This window comes from Talpa occidentalis, unplaced genomic scaffold (genome assembly GCF_014898055.3).
Source record: "Talpa occidentalis isolate TD23 unplaced genomic scaffold, MPIMG_talOcc4v2.1 talOcc4.6, whole genome shotgun sequence".
NCBI classification, from domain to species: domain Eukaryota; kingdom Metazoa; phylum Chordata; class Mammalia; order Eulipotyphla; family Talpidae; genus Talpa; species Talpa occidentalis.
The window spans coordinates 24,869,858-24,887,936 of NW_023604972.1; the positions used below are offsets into that span (position 1 = coordinate 24,869,858).

Genomic DNA, 18,079 nt, shown 5'->3' on the forward strand with positions numbered 1-18,079 from the left:
GCAGGCTGGTGAGGTGAACAGGGCTAGAGGATTGGGCAGCGGGTGAATTATCTGGTGGCTATCCACTAGGGAGGTGATCTTTTGTGCAAGTCAATAGTGAGAAGGAGGCCAGTGCTGTGAAGAGACTGGACACCAAAGAGCGGACAACTTGAGTTAAGTCAACACAAAGTTTATTACCATAAATGTATACAATGAAAAAAGGAATCTGAAAGGAAGTGAAATGAAACCAAACCTTAAATCAACTATAACCAAAGAATGTGAATAAGAGAAAAGTCCAGGGCTTGTGGTGGAGGAGAGGTCAAAGTTCAAAGAAGGCATGTGGCTGGGAAAAGAGGTTTGGGAAAACTAGGGCTGAATTGTCAGCTGCCCCCAGAGGTGGACAGGCTAGGCAGGGGAAAGGGTCAGTTCCCATTGAGGGCTGATATCAGCTGACTAGGTTCTGGTCAGCCGGCAGGATCACACAGGGTCTTGCTGCCCAAGAGGGCATTTCTGAGCTTACTACCTTCTGTTGAAGCTGTGACTTGTTGCCCAGGCTGAGTTCCTACTACAGGGGTGAATGAACTCCGCATCCTAGGCCTAAGGTGCTGCATCCTCGCCAATGAATAATACCCTCTGCTGCTGGCCTCACAGGTCAGAATCATCTGAGAATTCTGCTAGATCCTCCTCAGGTATTTCCTCCTCCAGTTCAGATGCTGTGTCCACCCAGCACTGGCGAACCCTAGGGACATCCCGGCCTTGGACCTTCTCCCACAGGGGGGCTACTGTGAGCATCCCATCTCCGCCATCATCCCCTGTTGGGGTTGGGCTGGAGCTTGGCTCACCCTTCAGGTGTGGGCTAAGCTCAACACTATCAACTTGTCCTGGAAGATTTGGGAGTGGGCCTGACTCTCCCAGCAGTGGTGGTAGAAGCGCAATGGCCAGAGGACATCTGGCAGGATGCTGGCTAGTGGCAATCTCACCGTGCAGGGATACAGAGATCTCAGAGTCTCCTTGGCCACCTGCAGAATGCTGGGTATTTTGTGGATGATCATAGGAGAGAGATGATCCAGGTGTCTCCTCTCGGCATGTGAAGTCCGCTTGTGATGATTTGCATACATGGCAGGACTCTGGTCCTGTCCAGTGAGATGCAGTGGTGCCCAGCTTTAGTGGTGGAGAAGGAGCTGGAGATCAATGGAGAGGCCATCAGCCACAAGCCACACTGCCCCATGCCTTTGCCAACAGACTACATGCCGGAGCCCTGAACAAAGACCAGTCCGGGATAGTAACCCTCAGGAATTTGCCCCCTGAGTCCATCAGCTCGATGTCCTAGTTCAGAGTGCTCCTAGACCAAACCCTTCCCGCGTGGGCACCTGCCAGGGGAGATATGGACCTCCACCTCCTAGAGGAGTCTCGGCACGACCATGGGCCACTCACCCTCAGGAAATTCCGCCATTGGCTTCAGGTCTTTTGCCCTGCACTTGTGTACAAGCTCCATACATTGAAACTTGCGCCTGGTGTTAGCGCAGGTTTTAGGCCTGCAACGGATCGCGCTCAATGGGCTGGGAGGCGAGTAGGGGAAATCCTCTTCTTCGGATTCCTCATCTTCCAGGTTTAGTGGTGGAGAAGGAGCTGGAGATCAATGGAGAGGCCATCAGCCACAAGCCATACTGCCCCGTGCCTTTGCCAACAGACTACTTGCCAGAGCCCTGAACAAAGACCAGTCCGGGATAGTAACCCTCAGGCATTTGCCCCCTAAGTCCGTCAGCTCGATGTCCTAGTTCAGAGTGCTCCTAGACCAAACCCTTCCCGCGTGGGCACCTGCCAGGGGAGATATGGACCTCCACCTCCTAGAGGAGTCTCGGCACGACCATGGGCCACTCACCCTCAGGAAATTCCTCCATTGGCTTCAGGTCTTTTGCCCTGCACTTGTGTACAAGCTCCATAAACTGAAACTTGCGCCTGGTGTTAGCGCAGGTTTTGGGCCTGCAACGGATTGTGCTCAGTGGGCTGGGAGGCGAGTAGGGGAAATCCTCTTCCTCGGACTCTTCATCTTCCAGGTTGGAGGGTACCTCCAAGGAGAAAACAGAAACACCTGCATGGCGGCATGTACTGGGACAACAGGGGGTGATTGTGGCTTTTGGGTCCCATAGCACTGGGAGTTACCATGACGCACCACCTGGGAGGAACGTACCCTTCTCCAGGAGCACATACATGATGTCACTCACATAGGAACCCGTGCACACACACTCACACACTCTCACACTCACTCAAGCACACACAGAGTCCTAGGGGGGCCAGGGAGCATTAGAGTGGTGACCTGGTATGTCCTCTCCCAGTGAACCCCTGCTTACCGCTGGGGCAACGCTGGCTCCTGGCCTGCCAAATCTGAGTAGTCTCCTGATGCCTTGCACCAGCGTCTGAAAGAGGTTCCTGCGCCTTTTACTTTTGTCGGGAGACCTCGGCATGCAAGAAAACATCTTTGCCGCTCCTGGTTCTCCCTGAAAGTGAACTGGGTCGATTTTTGTTTAGAACCTGGCTACCGGGATACTGGGTTCTGAGTATTGTGCTGTGTCAATCAGGAAAGTGATGTCACACCCTGAGACTCCCTTACCTGGGACTCCTTCAGAGAAGCCCCTCCCCCCTTTGGCTGCTTGGGTCCCTTCCTGTGCCTGTCCATCCACACCACAGACACCAGCACGACCTCCCAAAGCCCTTGGATGGCTCCATGTAGCCAGGGCCTCAGGAGGGGATGCAGGTTTCTGGCTGATGAACCGGCTGGTTGTTCTCCTGCCTAGGACAAGACCTTGGAGCTTCCTTTGCCTCCAGGTCCCTTTTTCCCATTGGCCCAGTAGGGCAATGTAGCACCTCTCCTAAGGAGGTGCACAGGGCGTGGCCCAAGCCTCCCTGCTGTTTCTTGTAGGGGAGGCTGTTGTCCTTTGGGACTCCGGCTAATGTTGGCCTGGATAGGCCCATTCCAGAGGGGGTCACCACAACACACCAACCCAGAGCTACTGCCTCTGCTGTGGGCAAGTCATCTTCCTTCTGTGTGCTTGTCCTCCTGGGGGAGTAGAAAATATCACAATTCACCCCACTGTGCTAAGGCCACAACCTTCATGATCCCGTATGGGCCAGAATCAAGTTCCAGGCCGACAGACAGGGCACTTGTGCTGGATCACTGATGTGTCCAGGCTCCCTCCTTGCTCAAGTACCTGCTGACCATAATTCTGTGCAACGGGGATTGGTTTCTTATTGGGATTAGACCCCAGAGTAGGGCATCCACTCCAGAGCAAATCACATCACATCGGCCATTTTCAACCTTCCCTGTACTCAGTCCTCACCAACCTTCTCTTCCTTTTGCTGTCTAACTCTGATTCACTCTCTCCCTCTCTTTCTGCCCCTGTTTCCCTCTCCCTCTCTGTATGTACCCCTCTTGCCCTGAGGTCTCCCCCTGTGTTCCTCTCTCTCTGATCCCTTGGAGGTCTAGGCATGCTCAGCATCCCTCATCTGCTCACACAGGCCGTGGGACCTGCAGAGTCATGGTGAAAACAGGTCAGAGATGCCATCGATGCTTGGCTGGGTGGGTGGAGTGTGGGAGAGGAGCAGGCTGGGGGGAGAGTGTGGTTGAGTGGAAAGACATGTGCACTAGGTTACCCAGTAAGGGCAGAGAGAGTGATGCAGCAGATGAGTGGTGTTGGTTTTGAATCCTGAATTGGGGAGAGTAGTTCAGCCTGTCTCCAGGGTGGTGGAGGGCTCAGGGAAATGATCTGGAGGGCCAGAAAACATCAAGAGGGTGCACCGCCTGGGCACTGGGAGTAGCCCCCTGAATTGGGTCAGGAAGAGTCATCAAAGGTTGTATTCACGGATCCTCTGTCTCAACACATGGTGTCCAGATATGGTAAGGCCAGAAGCTGAACAGAATGCCTGATGGGAGCTCCAGGATTGCTGTGTGCTGTGGCTATGCATTCTGCAGCCCAGAGGCAGTCCTGAGGGCTGCTGAACTAGATCACCTCTGGAGGAGCCTCTGTGAGGTTGGGCCTGAAGATTTTGCACTCTGCACCAGATCTGCCCATAATGTGCCATCGCTGTTGAGTATTAACCTAAGGAAGTTGCCATTGTGCAGGCCCAGATTAGTTAACAATCTGCTGCAATCTACCATTTCCCACGGTTTACCTCATGATTCATAAGATAAACCAAGCAATCAGTTCTTTGACAATGATCACACATGTTCTAATGACATATAACCTCACAGACAATAATCTATTTGATGACGTTGCAGAGCTTGACATCCTATCACATGTCTCTCTCCTTGGTAATCTAATCTTGCAAAATACACATTCTTGTATAGACATGAGTTCGTGAAATGGACCATTGTACATGCTGATATACTTTCTTGATTATATAGAGTGCAATGATATAAAGTTGATGTGACAGCTATTGCTCATCCAGTGTATTCCTAAAATTCACATAGATCTCGAATTTACTTACGATGTGTACTAATTCTATTGTGTAGTTGGGGAGATCCTAAAGTCACCACTTGGTTCCATCCCTAAGTACTGCTCTGCAGAATTAGGAACACAGATGGCAGGCTGGTGAGGTGAACAGGGCTAGAGGATTGGGCAGCGGGTGAATTATCTGGTGGCTATCCACTAGGGAGGTGATCTTTTGTGCAAGTCAATAGTGAGAAGGAGGCCAGTGCTGTGAAGAGACTGGACACCAAAGAGCGGACAACTTGAGTTAAGTCAACACAAAGTTTATTACCATAAATGTATACAATGAAAAAAGGAATCTGAAAGGAAGTGAAATGAAACCAAACCTTAAATCAACTATAACCAAAGAATGTGAATAAGAGAAAAGTCCAGGGCTTGTGGTGGAGGAGAGGTCAAAGTTCAAAGAAGGCATGTGGCTGGGAAAAGAGGTTTGGGAAAACTAGGGCTGAATTGTCAGCTGCCCCCAGAGGTGGACAGGCTAGGCAGGGGAAAGGGTCAGTTCCCATTGAGGGCTGATATCAGCTGACTAGGTTCTGGTCAGCCGGCAGGATCACACAGGGTCTTGCTGCCCAAGAGGGCATTTCTGAGCTTACTACCTTCTGTTGAAGCTGTGACTTGTTGCCCAGGCTGAGTTCCTACTACAGGGGTGAATGAACTCCGCATCCTAGGCCTAAGGTGCTGCATCCTCGCCAATGAATAATACCCTCTGCTGCTGGCCTCACAGGTCAGAATCATCTGAGAATTCTGCTAGATCCTCCTCAGGTATTTCCTCCTCCAGTTCAGATGCTGTGTCCACCCAGCACTGGCGAACCCTAGGGACATCCCGGCCTTGGACCTTCTCCCACAGGGGGGCTACTGTGAGCATCCCATCTCCGCCATCATCCCCTGTTGGGGTTGGGCTGGAGCTTGGCTCACCCTTCAGGTGTGGGCTAAGCTCAACACTATCAACTTGTCCTGGAAGATTTGGGAGTGGGCCTGACTCTCCCAGCAGTGGTGGTAGAAGCGCAATGGCCAGAGGACATCTGGCAGGATGCTGGCTAGTGGCAATCTCACCGTGCAGGGATACAGAGATCTCAGAGTCTCCTTGGCCACCTGCAGAATGCTGGGTATTTTGTGGATGATCATAGGAGAGAGATGATCCTGGTGTCTCCTCTCGGCATGTGAAGTCCGCTTGTGATGATTTGGATACATGGCAGGACTCTGGTCCTGTCCAGTGAGATGCAGTGGTGCCCAGCTTTAGTGGTGGAGAAGGAGCTGGAGATCAATGGAGAGGCCATCAGCCACAAGCCACACTGCCCCATGCCTTTGCCAACAGACTACATGCCGGAGCCCTGAACAAAGACCAGTCCGGGATAGTAACCCTCAGGAATTTGCCCCCTAAGTCCATCAGCTCGATGTCCTAGTTCAGAGTGCTCCTAGACCAAACCCTTCCCGCGTGGGCACCTGCCAGGGGAGATATGGACCTCCACCTCCTAGAGGAGTCTCGGCACGACCATGGGCCACTCACCCTCAGGAAATTCCGCCATTGGCTTCAGGTCTTTTGCCCTGCACTTGTGTACAAGCTCCATACATTGAAACTTGCGCCTGGTGTTAGCGCAGGTTTTAGGCCTGCAACGGATCGCGCTCAATGGGCTGGGAGGCGAGTAGGGGAAATCCTCTTCTTCGGATTCCTCATCTTCCAGGTTTAGTGGTGGAGAAGGAGCTGGAGATCAATGGAGAGGCCATCAGCCACAAGCCATACTGCCCCGTGCCTTTGCCAACAGACTACTTGCCAGAGCCCTGAACAAAGACCAGTCCGGGATAGTAACCCTCAGGCATTTGCCCCCTAAGTCCGTCAGCTCGATGTCCTAGTTCAGAGTGCTCCTAGACCAAACCCTTCCCGCGTGGGCACCTGCCAGGGGAGATATGGACCTCCACCTCCTAGAGGAGTCTCGGCACGACCATGGGCCACTCACCCTCAGGAAATTCCTCCATTGGCTTCAGGTCTTTTGCCCTGCACTTGTGTACAAGCTCCATAAACTGAAACTTGCGCCTGGTGTTAGCGCAGGTTTTGGGCCTGCAACGGATTGTGCTCAGTGGGCTGGGAGGCGAGTAGGGGAAATCCTCTTCCTCGGACTCTTCATCTTCCAGGTTGGAGGGTACCTCCAAGGAGAAAACAGAAACACCTGCATGGCGGCATGTACTGGGACAACAGGGGGTGATTGTGGCTTTTGGGTCCCATAGCACTGGGAGTTACCATGACGCACCACCTGGGAGGAACGTACCCTTCTCCAGGAGCACATACATGATGTCACTCACATAGGAACCCGTGCACACACACTCACACACTCTCACACTCACTCAAGCACACACAGAGTCCTAGGGGGGCCAGGGAGCATTAGAGTGGTGACCTGGTATGTCCTCTCCCAGTGAACCCCTGCTTACCGCTGGGGCAACGCTGGCTCCTGGCCTGCCAAATCTGAGTAGTCTCCTGATGCCTTGCACCAGCGTCTGAAAGAGGTTCCTGCGCCTTTTACTTTTGTCGGGAGACCTCGGCATGCAAGAAAACATCTTTGCCGCTCCTGGTTCTCCCTGAAAGTGAACTGGGTCGATTTTTGTTTAGAACCTGGCTACCGGGATACTGGGTTCTGAGTATTGTGCTGTGTCAATCAGGAAAGTGATGTCACACCCTGAGACTCCCTTACCTGGGACTCCTTCAGAGAAGCCCCTCCCCCCTTTGGCTGCTTGGGTCCCTTCCTGTGCCTGTCCATCCACACCACAGACACCAGCACGACCTCCCAAAGCCCTTGGATGGCTCCATGTAGCCAGGGCCTCAGGAGGGGATGCAGGTTTCTGGCTGATGAACCGGCTGGTTGTTCTCCTGCCTAGGACAAGACCTTGGAGCTTCCTTTGCCTCCAGGTCCCTTTTTCCCATTGGCCCAGTAGGGCAATGTAGCACCTCTCCTAAGGAGGTGCACAGGGCGTGGCCCAAGCCTCCCTGCTGTTTCTTGTAGGGGAGGCTGTTGTCCTTTGGGACTCCGGCTAATGTTGGCCTGGATAGGCCCATTCCAGAGGGGGTCACCACAACACACCAACCCAGAGCTACTGCCTCTGCTGTGGGCAAGTCATCTTCCTTCTGTGTGCTTGTCCTCCTGGGGGAGTAGAAAATATCACAATTCACCCCACTGTGCTAAGGCCACAACCTTCATGATCCCGTATGGGCCAGAATCAAGTTCCAGGCCGACAGACAGGGCACTTGTGCTGGATCACTGATGTGTCCAGGCTCCCTCCTTGCTCAAGTACCTGCTGACCATAATTCTGTGCAACGGGGATTGGTTTCTTATTGGGATTAGACCCCAGAGTAGGGCATCCACTCCAGAGCAAATCACATCACATCGGCCATTTTCAACCTTCCCTGTACTCAGTCCTCACCAACCTTCTCTTCCTTTTGCTGTCTAACTCTGATTCACTCTCTCCCTCTCTTTCTGCCCCTGTTTCCCTCTCCCTCTCTGTATGTACCCCTCTTGCCCTGAGGTCTCCCCCTGTGTTCCTCTCTCTCTGATCCCTTGGAGGTCTAGGCATGCTCAGCATCCCTCATCTGCTCACACAGGCCGTGGGACCTGCAGAGTCATGGTGAAAACAGGTCAGAGATGCCATCGATGCTTGGCTGGGTGGGTGGAGTGTGGGAGAGGAGCAGGCTGGGGGGAGAGTGTGGTTGAGTGGAAAGACATGTGCACTAGGTTACCCAGTAAGGGCAGAGAGAGTGATGCAGCAGATGAGTGGTGTTGGTTTTGAATCCTGAATTGGGGAGAGTAGTTCAGCCTGTCTCCAGGGTGGTGGAGGGCTCAGGGAAATGATCTGGAGGGCCAGAAAACATCAAGAGGGTGCACCGCCTGGGCACTGGGAGTAGCCCCCTGAATTGGGTCAGGAAGAGTCATCAAAGGTTGTATTCACGGATCCTCTGTCTCAACACATGGTGTCCAGATATGGTAAGGCCAGAAGCTGAACAGAATGCCTGATGGGAGCTCCAGGATTGCTGTGTGCTGTGGCTATGCATTCTGCAGCCCAGAGGCAGTCCTGAGGGCTGCTGAACTAGATCACCTCTGGAGGAGCCTCTGTGAGGTTGGGCCTGAAGATTTTGCCCTCTGCACCAGATCTGTGATGCAGATGTGCCATGGCTTTTGAGTATTAACCTAAGAAACTTGCCATTGTGCAGTCCATAATTACTTAACTATCTGCTGCAATCTACCATTTCCCAAGGTTTACCTCATGATTCATAAGCTAAATCAAGCAATCTCTTCTTTGACAATAATCACACATGTTCTAATGATATATAACCTCACAGACAATAAATAATTGATGACATTGCAGAGCTTAACATCCTATCACATCTCTCTCTCCTTTGTAATATAATCTTGCAAAATACACATTCTTGTATAGACATGAGTTCGTGAAATGGACCATTGTACATGCTGATATACTTTCTTGATTATATAGAGTGCAATGATATAAATATGATGTGGCAGCTATCGGTCATCCAGTGTATTCCTAAAATTCACAGAGATCTCAAATTTACTTATCCAATGTGTACTAATTGTATTGCGTAGTTGGGCAGATCCTAAAGTCACCACTTGGTTCCATCCATAAGAACTGCTCTGCAGTTAGGAACATAGATGGCAGGCTGGTGAGGTGAACAGGGCCTGAGGACCTGGGCAGTGGGTGAATTATCTGGTTGAAATCCACTGGGGAGGTGATCTTTTGTGCAAGTCAATAGTGAGAAGGAGGCCAGTGCTGTGAAGAGATTGGATGCCAAAGGAGTGGACAACTTGATTTAAGCCTACACAAAATTTATTAATATTAATATATACAATGAAAACAAGGAATCTGAAAGGAAGTGAAATGAAACCTATACTTAAATCTAAGATAAACAATGATTTTGAACAAGAGAAAAGTACAGGGCTTGTGGTGGAGGAGAGGTCAAAGTTCAAAGAGGGCATGTGGCTGGGAAAAGAGGTTTGGGAAAACTAGGGCTGAATTTTGCGCTACCTCCAGATGTGGACAGGCTAGGCAGGGAAAAGTGTCAGTTCCCTTTGAGGGCTGATATCAGGTGACTAGGTTCTGGTCAGCCGGCAGGATCACACAGTGTCTTGCTGCCCAAGGGGGCATTTCTTAGCTTACTACCTTCTGTTGAAGCTGCGAGTTGTTGCCCAGGGCTGAGTTCCTACTACAGGAGTGAATGAACTCAGCACCCTCAGCCTAAGGTGCTGCATCCTGGCCAATGAATAATACCCTCTGCTGCTGGCCTCACAGTTCAGAATCATCTGAGAATTCTGCTAGATCCTCAGGTATTTCCTCCTCCAGCTCAGATGGTGTGAACACCCAGCACTGGCGAACCCTAGGGACAACCCAGCCTTGGACCTTCTCCCACCGGGGGGCTTCTGTGAGCATCCAATCTCCGCCATCATCCCCTGTTGGGGTTGGGCTGGAGCTTGGCTCACCCTTCATGTGTGGGCTAAGCTCAACACTATCCACTTGTCCTGGAAGATTTGGGAGTGGGCCTGACTCTCCCAGCAGTGGTGGTATAAGCTCAATGGCCAGAGGACATCTGGCAGGATGCTGGCTAGTGGCAATCTCACCGTGCAGGGATACAGTGATCTCACAGTCTCCTTGGCCACCTGCAAAATGCTGGGTATTTTGTGGATGATCATAGGCGAGTGATGATCCTCGTGTCGCGTCTATGCATGTGAAGTCGGCTTGTGGTGAATTGGATACTTGGCAGGACTCCTGTCCTGTCCAGTGAGATGCAGTGGTGCCCAGCTTTAGTGGTGGAGAAGGAGCTGGAGATCAATGGAGAAGCCGTCAGCCACAAGCCATACTGCCCCATGCCTTTGCCAACAGACTACATGCCAGAGCCCTGAACAAAGACCAGTCCGGGATAGTAACCCTCAGGAATTTGCCCCCTAAGTCCAGCAGCTTGATGTCTTAGTTTAGACTGCTCCTAGACCAAACCCTTCCCGCGTGGCCACCTCCCAGGGGAGATATGGACCTCCACCTCCTAGAGGAGTCTCGGCACGACCATGGGCCACTCACCCTCAGGAAATTCCTCCATTGGCTTCAGGTCTTTTGCCCTGCACTTGTGTACAAGCTCCATACACTGAAACTTGAGCGTGGTGTTAGCGCTGGTTTTCGGCCTGCAACCGATCGTGCTCTCTGATTTGGGAGGCGAGTAGGGGAAATCCTCTTCCTGGGACTCTTCATCTTCCAGGTTCCAGGGTACCTCTAAGGAGAAAACAGAAACACCTGCAGGGTGGCATGTAACTGGGACAAGAGGGGGCTATTTTGGCTTTTGGGTCCCATTGCACTGGGAGTTACCATGACGCACAACCTGGGAGGAACATACCCTTTCCCAGGAGCACATACATGATGTCACTCACATAGGAACCTGTGCACACACACTCACACACACTCACACACTCACACAAGCACACACAGAGTCCTAGGGGGGCCAGGGAGCATTAGAGTTGTGACCTGGTATGTCCTCTCCCAGGGACCCCCTGCTTACCGCTGGGGCAATGCTGGCTCCTGGCCTGCCAAATCTGAACAGACTCCTGATGCCTTTCAGCAGCATCTGAAAGAGGTTCCTGTGCCTTTTCCTGGGGTCTGGAGACCTCGGCATGCAGCAAAACATCTTTGCTGCTCCTGGTTCTCCCTGAAAGTGAACTGGGACGATTTGTCTGTAGAACCTGGCTACCGGGATACCTTGATCTGAGTTTTGTGCTGTGTCATCTCAGGGAAGTGATGTCACACCCTGGGATTCTCTTACCTGTGACTCCTTCAGAGAAGCCCCTCACCTTTTGGCTGCTTGGGTCACTACCTGTGCCTGTCCATCCACACCAGGTACACCAGCACGACCTCCCACAGCCCTTCTCCTGCCAAGGACAAGACCTTGGAGTTTCCTTTGCCTCCAGGCCCCTTTTTCCCATTGGCACAATAGGGCACTGTAGCGCCTCTCCTAAGGAGGTGCACAGGGCTGGGCCCATGCCTCTCTGGTGTTTCTTGTAGGGGAGGCTGTTGTCCTTGGACTCGGGCTAACGTTGGCCTGAATAGGCCCATTCCATTTAGGTCACCTCAACACACCAACTCAGATCTACTGCCTCTGCTGTGGGTGAGTCATCTTCCTTCTGTGTGCTTGTCCTCCTGGGGGATTAGAAAATATCTCAATTCACCCCACTGTGCTAAGGCTACAACTTTGTTGACACCGAATGGGCCAGAATCAAGTTCCAGGCCCACAGTCTGAGCACATGTGCTGGATCAATGAGGTATCCAGGCTCCCTCCTTGCTCAAGTACCAGCTGACCATACTCTGTGGAACTGGGATTGGTTTCTTATTAGGATTAGACCCCAGAGTTGGGCATCCACTCCAGAGCAAATCACATCAGGTCGGCCATTTTCAAGCCTTCCCTGTACTCAGTCCTCACCAACCTTCTCTTCCTTTTCTTGTCTAACTCTGATTCACTCTCTCCTGCTCTTTCTGCCCCTGTCTCCCTCTGCCTCTCTGTATGTACCCCTTTTGCCCTGAGGTCTCCCCCTGTGTTCCTCTCTCTGATCCCTTGCAGGGCTACGCATGCTCAGCATCCCTCATCTGCTCAAATAGGCCCTGGGACCTGCAGAGTCATGGTGAAAACAGGTCAGAGATGAAATCGATGCTTGGCTGGTGGGGTGGAGTGTGGTTGAGGAGCAGGCTGGAGGGAGAGTGTGGTTCAGTGGAAAGACATGTGCACTAGGTTACCCAGTAAGGGCAGAGAGAGTGATTCAGCAGATGGGTGGTGTTTCTTATTGAATCCTAATTTGGGGAGAGTAGCCCAGCTTGTTTCCAAGGTGGTGGAGGGCTCAGGGAAATGATCTGGAGTGCCAGAAACCATCAAGAGGGTGCACCGCCTGGGCACTGGGAGTAGCCCCCTAAATTTGGTCAGGAAGAGTCATCAAAGGTTGTATTCACGGATCCTCTGTCTCAACACATGGTGTCAAGATATGGTAAGGCCCAGAAGCTGAACAGAATGCCTGATGGGAGCTCCAGGATTGCTGTGTGCTGTGGCTATGCATTCTGCAGCCCAGTGGCAGTCCTGAGGGCTGCTGAACTAGATCAGTTCAGTAGGAGCCTCTGTATGGTTGGCCTGAAGATTTTGGACTCTGCACCAGATCTGCCCATAATGTGCCATCGCTTTTGAGTATTAACCTATGGAACTTGCCATTGTGCAGGCCCAAATTAGTTGATTATCTGCGGCAATCTACCATTTCCCAAGGTTTACCTCATGATATATAAGCTAAATCAAGCAATCTGTTCTTTGACAATGATCACACACGTTCTAATGATTTATAACTTCATGGACAATAATCTATTTGATGAAATTGCAGAGCTTGACATCCTATCACATGTCTCTCTCCTTGGTAATCTAATCTTGCAAAATACACATTCTTGTATAGACATGAGTTCATGAAATGGACCATTGTACATGCTGATATACTTTCATGATATAAAGTTGATGTGGCAGCTATTGCTCATCCAGTGTATTCCTAAAATTCACAGAGATCTCAAATTTACTTATCCAATGTGTACTAATTCTATTGTTTTGTTGGGCAGATCCTAAAGTCACCACTTGGTTCCATCCCTAAGTACTGCTCTGCAGAATTAGGAACACAGATGGCAGCCTGGTGAGGTGAACAGGGCCTGAGGACTTGGGCAGTGGGTGAATTATCTGGTGGATATCCACTAGGGAGGTGATCTTTTCTGCAAGTCAATAGTGAGAAGGAGGCCACTGCTGTGAAGAGACTGGACGCCAAAGGAATGGACAACTTGAGTTAAGTCAACACAAAATTTATTAACATTAATATATACAATGAAAACAAGGAATCTGAAAGGAAGTGAAATGAAACCTAAACTTAAATCAACTATAATCAAAGAATTTGAACAAGAGAACAGCCCAGGGCTTGTTGTGGAGGACAGGTCAAAGTTCAAAGAGGGCGTGTGGCTGGGAAAAGAGGTTTGGGTAAACTAGTTTTGAATTGTCAGCTGTCCCCAGAGGTGGACAGGCTAGACAGGGGAAAGGGTCAGTTCCCTTTGAGGGCTGATATCAGGTGACTAGGTTCTGGTCAGCCGGCAGGATCACACAGGGTCTTGCTGCCCAAGAGGGCATTTCTTAGCTTACTACCTTCCGTTGAAGCTGCGAGTTGTTGCCCAGGGCTGAGTTCCTACTGCAGGGGTGAATGAACATTCCCACAGGTGAAGATGACTTGCTCAAGCAGAGTCTGTCAATCTGGGTGTGGTATTTGCAGGTGACCTAACTTGGGTGGTCTCCACTATGTCAGCTTTCATTTGAGTCCCATGTGAGGGCCGCCTCCCCTCCAAGGGCAGCAGCCAGAGTGGGCCCAACCCCATGGACCTCCATAGGAAAAAGTGCTAGAAGACCCCACTGGGCCCATGGGAGACAGGAGCCTGGAGGCAAAGGAGGCTACAGGGACTTGCCCTGACAGGACAACCACCAGCCTGGTCAGCAGCCAGGAAACTGAGGCCCTGGCTGCATGTAGGCTTTGGGAGGCCGTGCTGGTGTCAGTGGTGTGGACTGGTGCTGGCACGAGGGGCACAGGAATCGCGCAGAAGCCTGGGGAAGAGGCTTGTCTGAGAAGGAAGTCCAAGGATGGAGACCACTGGGGGTGATATCACTTCCCTAAGGTGACACCGCACACAACTCATATCCCTGGTTAACTGGCAGCCAGGGTGTCAACATACATACAAGTTTCAGTTTCTGACACCTGTGCGTATGTGCAAGGTGAATTATCTGACCCCATGAAGGAACCTCCAATGGAAAGTGGCCCATGGCATGCCAAGGCTCCACTGGGAGGTGGATTTACCTATCCCACCTGGGAGGAGACCCAACGGGCTGAGTTTGGACTAAGAGCAGTCTGAACTATCACCTCATGCTGCTGGACTGGACTTAGGGGGGGATATCTTGATGACCACTAACCCAGGCTGGTCTTAGCTCGGGGCTCTGTCATGTGGTCTGTTGGCCAAGGCATGGGGCAGTCTGGCGTATGACTGATGGCTTCTCCTGTTGAATCTCTAGCTCCTTCTCAATGAGTACAGCTGTCTTTCCTTGCAACTCCTCAGGCAGGCCAGAAGTGCATCCAAGTAGCTGATCCTACACAAGCAGATTCCACATGTGCAGAAGGGACTCAAGGATCATCTCCCATCTATGCTGTTCCAGAGGAACAGTCAGATAATACCCAGGATCCTGAAGGTTCTCGTGGGGACTCTGAGCCCACTGTACTCCTGCAGGGTCAGCTTGCCACTCACCAGGATCCCACAGGATGTCCCTTAGGCACTGAGCAAATACCACCCATTCTGTGGGAGTCAGGCCTAAACAGGAAACCTACAGTACAACCTGATGAGATGAGCTCACACCCTCCCTGCTAGAGGAGTCTGGCCCAGACCACGATCTTCCAGGACAACCTGATGGTGCTGAGCCAAGTCCACACCTGCAGGAGGAGCCAGGCCCCACAAGGCCCCCAAAGGGGATGCTGGCTGTGCTGTGTTCATACTAATACCCTTCAGGGAGAAGGCTCTCTAGGTCCAGATGCCCTAAGGGATCCCAGGGCTGGTTGTTCACACCCCCGAGCTAGGGAAGACAGTAGAAGAGCAGGATCCAGTAGAATTCCTAGAGGATTCTGAGCTGATACAGCTGCTAGAGTGGTAGCCACACACTGACCAGGATGCAATGCCCCGTGCTGAGGGGACTGAGATCAAACCACCTCTGTAGAAAGAACCCAGCCCTGGACAACACCCACAGGTTAAACTGACAGTACTAAGCTAAGAAATGCCTTGCCTGGGCAACCAGACCCTCTGGGGACCCTGCAGCACAACCAGAGGTTGCTCACCAAACACCACTGCACAAGGGACACAGACCCTGGCCACAGTCCATTCTTTCCACCACTGGGGACAGCTGAGGACTCTATACCAGTGCCTAAAACCTTTCTTCGCCTACCTCCCCAGCGACATGAGCTCATTAACTTCAACATTGCTTCCACACCAAGCATTGGGTCCAACTCTTCTAGTTCAAAATCTGTGATTGAGTGATTTTAAGTTTAGTGTTCGTTTCAATTCCTCTCAGATATCTTTGTTCATTGTGTAAATAAATGTTAATAAAATTCCTTTGACTCACCCATGTGGTCCACTCCTTTGGTGTCCAGGCCCTTACAACACTGACCTCCTTTGTACTATCCACTTGTAGAAAAGATCACCTCCCTGATGAAAATCCAACAAATAATTCACTCACTGCACAGCGCCTGAGCCCCTGATCCCTGCACCTACCTGCTGTCTCTGTTCCTAATACTGCCCGGTGCTTCCTAGTTAAGCAGCGAAGAAAGTGGTGACTTTAGGATCTGCCCAAGTACACAATAGAGATAGTACACATTGTATAAGTAAATGTAGGATCTATTTGTATTTTAGGAGTACACTGGATTGTGGTAAAAGAGCAACAGCTGTCAAATAAGGCTTGTATCATTACACTCTGTAGACTCAAGAAAGTATATCAGCGTACACAATGGTCCATTTCGCAAACTCATGTCTATACAAGATTGTGTATTCTGCAGGATTATACTACTAAAAAGAGAGTAATGGGACAGGATGTCAACCTCTGCAATTTCAATGAGCGGATTATTGTCTGTGACATTATGTATCATTATGAGAACGTATGAGATCATTGTGGAAATAAAGATTACTTGATTTAGCTTATGTGACATCACTTTCCTGAGATGACATGGCAAGGAACTCAGAACACGGAATCCCGGTAGCCAGGTTCCAAACACAAATCGACCCAGTTCACTTTCAGGGAGAAACAGGTGCAGCAAAGATGTTTTGCTGCATGCCGAGGTCAACAGACCCCAGAAAAAGGCCCAGGAACCTATTTCAGACGCTGGTGAAAGGCATCAGGAGTCTGTTCAGACTTGACAGGCCAGGAGCCAGCGTTGCCCCAGTGGTAAGCAGGGGGTCTCTGGGAGAGGACATACCAGGACACCACTTTAATGCTCCCTGGCCCCCCCTAGGACTCTGTGTGTGCTTGTGTGAGTGTGCGAGTGTGTGTGAGTGTGTGTGCTTGGGTTCCAATGTGAGTGACATCATGTATGTGCTCCTTGAGAAGGGTATGTTCCTCCCAGGTTGTGGGTCATGGTAACTCCCAGTGCTATGGGACACAAAAGCCACAATCGCCCCTTCTTGTCCCACTTACATGCCACCCTGCAGGTGTTTCTGTTTTCTCCTAGGAGGTACCGTGGAACCTGGATGATGAAGAGTCCAAAGAAGAGGATTTCCCCTACTTGCCTCCCACCCCACCTAGCACGATCCATTGCAGCCCAAAACCTGCGCTAACACCAGGCGCAAGTTTCAGTGTATAGAGATTGTACACAAGTGCAGGGCAAAAGACCTGAAGCCAATGGAGGAATTTCCTGAGGGTGAGTGGCCCATGGTCGAGCCGAGACTCCTCTAGGAGGTGGAGGTCCATATCTCCCCTGGGAGGTGCCCACTCGGGAAGGGTTTGGTCTAGGAGCAGTCTAAACTAGGACATCAAGCTCCTGGACTTAGGGGGCAAATTCCTGAGGGTTACTATCCTGGACTGGTCTTTGTTCAGGGCTCTGGCATGTAGTCTGTTGGCAAAGGCATGGGACAGTATGGCTTGTGGCTGATGGCCTCTCCATTGATCTCCAGCTCCTTCTCCACCACTAAAGCTGGGCACCACTGCATCTCACTGGACAGGACAAGAGTCCTGCCAAGTATCCAATTCATCACAAGCCGACTTCACATGCCTAGACGAGACACCAGGATCATCTCTCTCCTATGATCATCCACAAAATACCCAGCATTTTGCAGGTGGCCAAGGAGACTCTGAGATCACTGTTTTCCTGCACAGTGAGATTGCCTAGCCCGCATCCTGCCAGATGTCCTCTGGCCATTGAGCTTATACCACCACTGCTGGAAGTGTCAGGCCCAGTCCCAAATCTTCCAGGACAAGTTGATAGTGTTGAGCTTAGACCACACCTGAAGGGTGAGCCAAGCTCCAGCCGAACCCCAGCAGGGGATGATGGCGGAGATGGGATGCTCACAGTAGCCCCCCTTTGGGAGGAGGTCCAAGGCCGGGATGTCCCTGGGGTTCACCAGTGCTGGGTGTTCACAGCATCCGAGCTGGAGGAGAAAATACATGAGGAGGATCCAGCAGAATTCTCAGATGATTCTGAACTGTGAGGCCAGCTGCAGAGGGTATTATTATTGGCCAGGATGCAGCACCTTAGGCTGAGGGTGCTGAGTTCATTCACCCCTGCAGTAGGAACTCAGCCCTGGGCAACAACTCGCAGCTTCAACAGAAGGTAGTAAGCTAGAAATGCCCTCTCGGGCAGCAAGACCCTGTGTGATACTGCACCCTGACCATAGGCTGGTCACCTGATATCACCCCTCCAAGGGCACTGACCCTTTCCCCTGCCTAGCCTGTCCACCTCTGGGGACAGCTGGCAATTCAGCACTAGTTTTCCCAAACCTCTTTTCCCAGCCACATGCCTTCTTTGAACGTTGACCTCTCCTCCACCACAAGC

At 51.4% G+C, this 18,079-nt stretch overlaps 2 protein-coding genes and 1 long non-coding RNA gene across 3 annotated transcripts; 1 reads left to right on the forward strand and 2 right to left on the reverse strand.

Annotated features, from left to right (window-relative positions):
• On the reverse strand, positions 1–2,637 carry LOC119261009 (uncharacterized). Its single transcript, XM_037530201.2, has 4 exons — positions 2,331–2,637; positions 1,862–2,048; positions 1,414–1,608; positions 1–1,160 (listed from the first exon to the last, which is right to left on the reverse strand). Exons 1-4 carry the CDS (start codon positions 2,454–2,456, stop codon positions 625–627), a joined length of 1,044 nt encoding a protein of 347 aa, XP_037386098.1. The 5' UTR covers positions 2,457–2,637; the 3' UTR covers positions 1–624.
• Positions 2,638–4,561: 1,924 nt separating this feature from the next.
• On the reverse strand, positions 4,562–7,196 carry LOC119261010 (uncharacterized). The gene is made up of 4 exons (XM_037530203.2): positions 6,891–7,196; positions 6,422–6,608; positions 5,974–6,168; positions 4,562–5,720 (listed from the first exon to the last, which is right to left on the reverse strand). The coding sequence occupies exons 1-4, from the start codon at positions 7,014–7,016 to the stop codon at positions 5,185–5,187; spliced, it is 1,044 nt and encodes a 347-aa protein (XP_037386100.1). The 5' UTR covers positions 7,017–7,196; the 3' UTR covers positions 4,562–5,184.
• A 4,055-nt stretch (positions 7,197–11,251) lies between these two features.
• On the forward strand, positions 11,252–17,482 carry LOC119261194 (uncharacterized). Its single transcript, XR_005128964.2, has 5 exons — positions 11,252–11,342; positions 11,508–11,610; positions 12,061–12,131; positions 16,760–16,948; positions 17,202–17,482. It is a non-coding gene; the product is annotated as an uncharacterized LOC119261194 (long non-coding RNA).
• The last annotated feature ends 597 nt before the right edge of the window (positions 17,483–18,079 follow it).